Source organism: Colletotrichum chrysophilum, assembly GCF_026319265.1.
Source record: "Colletotrichum chrysophilum strain AFK26 chromosome Unknown scaffold_33, whole genome shotgun sequence".
Taxonomy (NCBI): Eukaryota; Fungi; Ascomycota; class Sordariomycetes; order Glomerellales; family Glomerellaceae; genus Colletotrichum; species Colletotrichum chrysophilum.
Window position 1 is genome coordinate 220,790 of NW_026517320.1, and position 7,784 is coordinate 228,573.

General features: G+C 56.1%; 2 protein-coding genes across 2 annotated transcripts; one reads left to right on the plus strand and one right to left on the minus strand.

Moving 5' to 3' along the window:
- Positions 1-1,012: 1,012 nt before the first annotated feature.
- On the plus strand, positions 1,013-2,861 carry COL26b_005121 (uncharacterized protein; the record flags this gene model as incomplete). The annotated part of the gene is made up of 2 exons (XM_053177977.1): positions 1,013-1,178; positions 1,300-2,861. 2 exons carry the CDS (start codon positions 1,013-1,015, stop codon positions 2,859-2,861), a joined length of 1,728 nt encoding a protein of 575 aa, XP_053038097.1.
- A 1,922-nt stretch (positions 2,862-4,783) lies between these two features.
- COL26b_005122 (uncharacterized protein) lies at positions 4,784-7,090 on the minus strand (the record flags this gene model as incomplete). Its single annotated transcript, XM_053177978.1, has 2 exons — positions 4,784-5,938; positions 5,996-7,090. 2 exons carry the CDS (start codon positions 7,088-7,090, stop codon positions 4,784-4,786), a joined length of 2,250 nt encoding a protein of 749 aa, XP_053038098.1.
- Positions 7,091-7,784: the final 694 nt, after the last annotated feature.

Genomic DNA, 7,784 nt, shown 5'->3' on the forward strand with positions numbered 1-7,784 from the left:
TGCCAGTGCTGTTCACCAGCAGATTGCAAAGTCCCGTATCTCTCAGCCCTTTGCCCAGGGCCCTCGCTCTGCCATGTCTCCGTCCACAGCCTGTCAGACTGACGAAGGCGACAGCTTTTGATCATTGCTCCGGCTTCCCATGATCAAGGTCCTGGGGCTCTCTCCACCGGCCTTGCCGTCTTGGGCTTCGAGGCCCTTGGAGGATCAAACGGTTCTGGCTCCTCTTCTCGCTCGGGTTCAGGTTCTAGGTCTGGTTCCTCGACCTCATGCCGTGGTTCGTGGCCTTGCCTGCTGCCAAGTGAAGCAGGGGCTTGTTTGCTGGCAAGTTACCTCACTTCTGAGGTGCTGCTTGTGCACACTAAAACAACGAAACGACGCTTCCTGGCATGGCTGAGATGCGCCCACATGGCCATGGCCACATCCCTATCCAGTCCGTCGAGCCCATCAAGCCATGGATGAACCGGTTTCCCGTTGGTAAACAAGTGTCACCCACACCGGGCACACACCTTCAGAACGAGTGCCCATTCGTACTAGGTACGGTATGCTTAGATGCCCACCCGTCGTCCACATCTGCTGGGCATCCACATCCACACACAACCTATCCTTGAGGTGGGCGGGCTACACACCGCACCGCGTCGTGCACACACCCCGGTGAGTCGTCGGCCACCCCCAAGACCCCCCCAGGTCAGGGACTCCTCCCAGAGTCGTACCCATGAGAGAGTACGGATACTAGCCTTCTACCTAATCTAAGCAAGCAACCACCATACATAATAATAACATCCCAGTTCCGCCCGTTTCTTTCCCTCTCTTCTCTCCTTTCCCTTCCTCACGAAAACACCGTCAAATGAGTTGATGCCGTCAACGTAGTTTCGTCGTCCTTTCGTCCTCTCATCACCTCAGCTTCACTACCGCTTCACTCTTTTAGCGGGCATTCGCTTTCTCGTACCGACACCTACGTCGATAATACACGAAAACAACAAAAATCCTCAAAAAGGCAACTTAATTTCCAATCATGAAGGGCTCCATCTTCGCTGCCGCCGCCGCGGCCATTGGCGGTGTCAACGCTGCTTCCCACCACCGCCACGCTCACGGTGAGCTGTTCAAGAGAGGCGCCGAGGCCTCGGTCTGTGTCCCCGGATGCACCACCATCTACACCACCATCCACGGCGAGCCTACGCGTGAGTTCTTACCTTGTCCCCTTGACTCGGCCAAGAGTGCCCCGTCTCTGCCCTACAGCATGACCACGGTGAAGATCGTGGCTATCAACATGAAAGATCGTCGAGCTGACCTGAAGATCAGTGGTTCCAAACCCTCCCAGCAAGCCTTCCACTGCTGCCAGCGCTCTCCCCTCCGCCGCCACCTCGGCCCCCGTCGCGCCCAAGCCCACGTCCACCTACAAGCCCCCCGTGGACCTCCCGACTCCCGTTCCCGAGATCTGCCCTACCCCCGGCACTTACACCTTCCCGGCCACCACCATCACCGTGAGCCAGACCACCACCGTCTGCGGCGCCCAGACTACCGCGGTCCCCTCCGGCACCCACACCTTCGGAGGTGTCACCACCGTCGTCCAGAATGCCACCACGGTTGTGTGCCCCTACGCCACTGAGAAGACCACCAACGGTGTCGTCACATCCGTCGTCGAGACCACCACCTACGTCTGCCCTACCCCGGGAACTTACACCATTGCTCCCACCACGGTGACCGTTACTGTCCCGACCACCACCTGCGTCTACCCCGTCGTCACCACCGTCGTCCCCGGTACCTACACCCGCCCCGAGGTCGTCACCACCGTTGTCGAGACCAGCGTCGTCGTCGTCTGCCCCTTCACCTCTGAGGAGCCCAAGCCCACCACCACTTCCGTTGCCCCGATCCCTACCACCCCGGCCCCCGCTCCCACCACCTCTGCCGTCGAGGCCCCCAAGCCTACCACCGAGGCTCCCGCCCCTGCCCCGACCACCTCTGCCGTCGAGGCCCCCAAGCCTTCCAGCGCTTCCTCCTCCGCCCCCAAGCCTTCTGCCACCGCTCCCTCCACCGGTGGCAACCTGGGTGGCTCTGGCGACCACTGGGCCATGACCTACACCCCCTACGCTGAGGACGCCTCCGGCTCCTGCAAGAGCGCCGACCAGGTCGACTCCGACATTGCCTCCATCGCCAAGGCTGGCTTCCAGGTCGTCCGTGTCTACTCTACCGACTGCTCCACCCTCGAGAACGTCGGCTCCGCCTGCGAGAAGTACGGCCTCAAGATGATCATCGGCATCTTCGTCAAGGCCACCTGCGACCCCACCTCCCAGGAGATCAAGGACCAGGTCGACGCCATCACCGCCTGGGGCAAGTGGAGCATGGTTGAGCTCGTCGTTGTCGGTAACGAGTGCATCTTCCAGGGCCGCTGCTCTGCCTCTTCCCTGAAGCAGCTCATCGTCTCCACCAAGGCCACCATCAAGAGCGCCGGCTACACCGGTCCCTTCACCACCGCCGAGACCGTCGGTGTCTGGCAGCAGTCTGACGTCGTCTCCGAGATTTGCGACGCCGTCGATGTCGTCGGAGGACAGATCCACCCCTACTTCAACGCCGAGACCGCCGCCTCCGACGCCGGTACCTTCGTCAAGGGCCAGCTTGAGATCCTCGAGTCCTCCCAGATCTGCGGCTCCAAGGCTGCCATCAACCTCGAGTGCGGCTGGCCCTCCGGCGGCTCCTGCAACGGCAAGGCTTGCCCCGGCACCGCCGAGCAGGCGACCGCCATCAGCTCCATTCGTGAGCTCATTGGTGGCAAGACCGTCTTCTTCTCCTTCAAGAACGACGAGTGGAAGGAGCCCGGCTCCTGCGGCTGCGAGCGCACCTGGGGTTGCGGTGACCTCTTCTAAGCGGGAAGAGCGACTACAAGAGAAGCCACCGAAACAAGACAACCTTTCAACTTCACGCGGCCTTGCTCACGCCCTCCTGTCTATGATGTTGGTCCCTACATATAAACCAAAAACAAGATGTACATGAAGTCATTTTTCAAGCACCGTTCCATCCGACGACAATTTCGACGAAACGTTTTTCAAAGCAATTGGATACCCAGCCAACCGCCTACCCAACGAGGAGGAGAGAAGAGGAAGAACAGGAAGGGGGAAAGACGAGAAGAATCAACCCTTCTTCCGACGTCCAGGGATTTTTATGTAACATACTGTCATCTAAGCATTTGATGTATATATAATATTTCTGGGTTCAGCGACGGAAAAGGAGGACTACCCCTCCACCCTGTGTAACTCTGATTTCCTTCCCTTATGTATCACTTAGGGGGCATGATTCGTCGCGGCAGGATTGAAAGGCGGCAACGAAGAGAAACCCCAAAAATTATTTCATGTGTCATCTAAACAAGCCTTCTTTTAAGCCTGCCCCATGAGCCACAAACAAATCCGATTTAATGTTGTAATGGAAGACATTTGCGTGCCAATGTGACAATGGAAAACAAACAACAAAGGGGTGTCATTCTTCTTGGCGAGTCCAGATATGGCCAGCATTCCACCCACACAACGTCACATCCAAAATCCCAGACGAACCACCCGTTCATCCGAACAATCGGGTTGTGCAAACTGTCTAGCCTCCAATCCGCTCCATGATTAGCTCACCGATCCCGTTTCGTTTCAGGTCGCACCGAAAACCACCCAACAAAGAAACGGAGATAGACACAAAAGGCTGCTTCCTCCTTCTCTTTCCCCCCCTTTGTCATTTCGATTCCCAGCCGTTGTTTTTTCCCTCCTTTCGGATCCAATGTGGCTGCGACGCTAAGACGGCAATGTGTAATTCAGATCGAATTTAGGGGTGGTCGGGCTTTCCAAGCAAGGGGGGGAAGAAAACGCCAAACCGTTTATGAGGCGCTCGAGAGGCGCCGCCTCTGATGACGATGCACACACGGCAGTTGCATGTCCTAGGCATGGTAAACAGCAAGAATGCGGCAAAAATGCGGGCTCCACTCATGTGTCTCGTTGGCGTCGTCCAACGTTCAACAGTCGTCGTCGATCGTCACCAGGAGCAGTCATTCCCCATTATCCTTGAACCGCACAAAGTAGTAGACAGTGGCTTCAACAATCAATGGATTTGGTCTATCAAAGTGGTCCCCTGAAAAACCGTCCCCCAGGTGTATCTCGCGAGAAATAAAAAGGGATATGTGTATGCCTGGATTAGACCCAGCTCATCCAATCAGCCAAAAACCCGGACGGTATGATAGATAGAAAGAAATAAAAGACAATGAAAGGTCGTCATATTCCTCGTATGGAATAAAGACCCGTTGTCCTCCCCTGCGGACTCGGAAGACTGTGTGGTTATATGCTAAAACCCCCCTTATGTCCAAAAAACGTACCAAAAGCACGCAGTACTTTCATGGAATGAAATGATGAAAACCGAGAAACGATGCGACAGACACCATTTCCGAATGCCCCCCATCCGTGACGTCGTTAAAATCCTCCATGCCTAAAAGAATAAGTTTCAACGCTGTGCTAGATCAAAACATAGAAAAAATTCTTCGGAGGGGTCTCCTTCCACAGGCCTTGCCATGCTATTTCCCACCTTCAGACACATGCACTGTTTCGAAAAACCCATCTATATGCCAGCCGTGTGTAGTCAAAGAACAGGACAAGAAAAGAGAACCAACCAATGCGAAACAATCGCGAGGCCGCATTACAATGGACGGGGTCGTTATCGTTAAGGGCAAATGAGTCCGCAAACGCCAAAGTTTTGCCACCCGGACGCCTGGCCGTCCAGAGCAGCGATCGTAGTGCCGTCTCCCCGGGTAACAAGTTCTTCAGAATGGCTCCAAATCGTCGAACACGGACAGTTTTCTTGCCGCTTTAGCAGAGTAGCTGCGAGGATAGGTCCTTTCGGGATAGGACACGCCGAGGTCAGGAGTTCGCATGTCGATTTCCTGTGGTTCGTCCACCGATTCGAACCCTCCCCAAGCACCCAGATCACAGCGCTCCAGCTGAAGCAGTCCACCCCGTGTTCGATCCATGCAGAGAACATTGAGGTCTTGGCCATCGTTTGCGAACTCCACGCCTCCAATCTCTCCAAAGATGTCGAACGACTGTTTTTGCTTCAGGGTTTGTGCGTTGATGATGTTGATCCAGTCGGCCTCCTCCGCCGCAACTAGAACACTTGGGCCGCTGCCCGTGGGCGAGAAGCGCAGGCTGCGCACTCCGGCCATTTCCGAACGTATTGTCTCCAGCGGATACCCATCGCCATTGGGCTTGGTCCATTTTCGAGCATCCCAAATCTTGACAGTCATGTCCTGAAAGCCCGTTGCAACAGTGTAGCCATTGTCTGACCAGTCGCACGCGAATCCAAAGTCGCGATGTCCGCCCAGCTCTTGCAGGATCTCGCCAGTGTCCGCATTGGCAATCATAACGTTGTAGTTGTCACCAACCATCACGCGAAGGCGACGGTCAGCCGAGAGAGCGGAGCAGTTGATGGGACACCCGTATTGTGTCTCCAAAACAAACTTCTCGGTCGCCACATCCATCACGCGGAACCCTTGATCGTTGCTTGCAAAAGCAGCCATCGGCGTCGAGTTTCGCGACTCATAGATCTGTAGGTGGTTGGTGATTCCGCTAATGTGGTTAGTTATTTGGCCCTCCGTGTACTTCTTGTCCTGGCTGTGGACATTGCGCATGCAGTATTCGCCGTTGAAGGTACCGGCAATCAAAATTCCGCAGTTGGCGTCCAAGGTAGAGATTTGAACATTGCCCAAGTCGTTGAGGTCCATAGCTACCTCACTCTGGCCGGTGACGGGGTTGAGCTGGTATACAGCTCGCTGGCCTGGATAGAAAATACGGCTTCTACCCGCACATGCCAGGATGTTTCGCAGCTGGAAATGGGCCAGGTGGACGTTCTGCCGGACATCCATGCGGCGGAACCTGAAGAAGTTCTCAGTGCTATAGAGTTCTCGGTCTGGGTAGTCCAACTACAGAAGTGTTAGCTTGTCTAGGTAGACTGCGAAATGGCTCATGGAAACTCTCACCTCCACTTTGTCTGAGCCTGCCCGGTTAGTATAGTTCTTGTAGTCCAACTTCCTACGAACGCGGGCCTCCGAGCGAAGGACCCCAAGGTCTTCCCAGTCGATTCCTTGCAGGTCGCACCTGTCACCTTCCAGGTCCGAAAACCGCACTCGGGCAATCTTTTGTGCGGATTGCGCGCTGATTGACCTGATACTAGGCCTAGGACCATTGCGGTTGCGCCAAGCCCAGTCTCTCAAGAAATCCCGGAGGCAGAGGTTCTCGGGGCCAAGAGTGCTTGGATTTGCGTTGCTGGCGGCTGGGGGGCCATCCTCTTGCCATATGGCCTCTTCCTCCTCGTCGACACCCGTGACAACATGCTGTTGAAGTGCCCCAGAAACGCCAGAGATGGCGGGATATGTTGACTGCCATGTATCGTCATCATCCTCGTCCATGCCTCCAGCGCTCAACATTGGGTGAAAGGGGATGGTGTTAAGCGGGGTAGGATGCATAGGCCCTGATGGATCGAACACAGGGCCAGAATGAACCCAGTAGGACGTCATATGGGAAGGAGGTTCGGCGGGCAGTTGTCCATGGATCGTGTTGTGGGCATGCGGGGGGCCAGGATACTGTTCGGAGTTCAGCATCGCGCCAGTTCCCGACACGGGCGAAAGGGTGCTGGTTACGGGCACAATCGTTGAGGTGTGACCCAGAGGAGCACCGCCGTCGCTGTCGCTCATATCCATGGCTTCATCGTCCTCCTCGTCAACGTCATCTTCGTCATCATCGTAGTCTATGTATTCAGGATCGTAAGGGTGCTGGTTGTATGAGGAGGAGTTGGCGGCATCGTAGAGGGACGACGGAGCGACGGGGAAGTGGTTGACGAAGTGAGATGTCGAAGCAGCGTACGAAGCTTGGGCAAAGTTTTGGCCATGCGTTGGTGGCTCTTGGGGGTAATTGTGTTGGCTTGTCTCGCGAGCAGGCTGGTGATGGGAATCTTGGTCATAGGGACCATCGACTGGCGGAGCGAAGGTCACACTGTGGTGATGGTTCGAGTGAGCGGGTGTAGCCTGTGCTTGGGAAGGCTGAGAGCCGGCTGTTTCTGAGGTTCTTGGGCGCATCGTGCTCGCTTCAAGTCTGAGTCGTGGCCCGAATGGGCATCATCAAGGTCAGGTATACAGCAAAAAAGCGGCCGCCTTGGTTGGGTCGAATGGAGGCTTCTTCTGGAGCGGTCGAGATTGTAAGTCGTATGTTTACCCGAGGTCACGTCTATTGCCTAGACGAGTCGTTGATACGGATGGCCACTGGCGTATTCGGCAGTCCAAAAGCTCCGTTGCTTCTTCCTCCAAGCACACGGGGCACAATTCAATCTCGCGCAGTCGATGACCGGTCGGTGTGCAACGTTTGCGAGAGCGGAGCAAGTCGGTCTTCGTTCACAAAGTTGGAATGCGAGGAGATTGTCAATTCGGAACGAAAGTGTCGCCGCCTGCCCTGGGTTGTCGTGAGATGTGTGGCGGAAGGTGTTGGTCGAGTTCTGGGCGAACGGACTGGGAGGTTGTTAGAGTCTGGTCCGGACAGTCGAGGATGCGGTCAGGCGTAGGTCAGGTCGAGTCCAGTGCCAGTGCCAGTGCTGGTGTTGTAGCAGGGCGGGAGCGGGAATGGGACCCGAGCGGGAATCTTTCACTGGGATCGAAGGACAATGGGGAAGGGTACCTCACTGCGACAGGCGCGCCAACCAAACACCCGACCGCACAGCGCAGCGAGGCGGCCTGGCGGTTGAGTTGCATTCCAGGGCCCATGTTGAAGACTTGACGA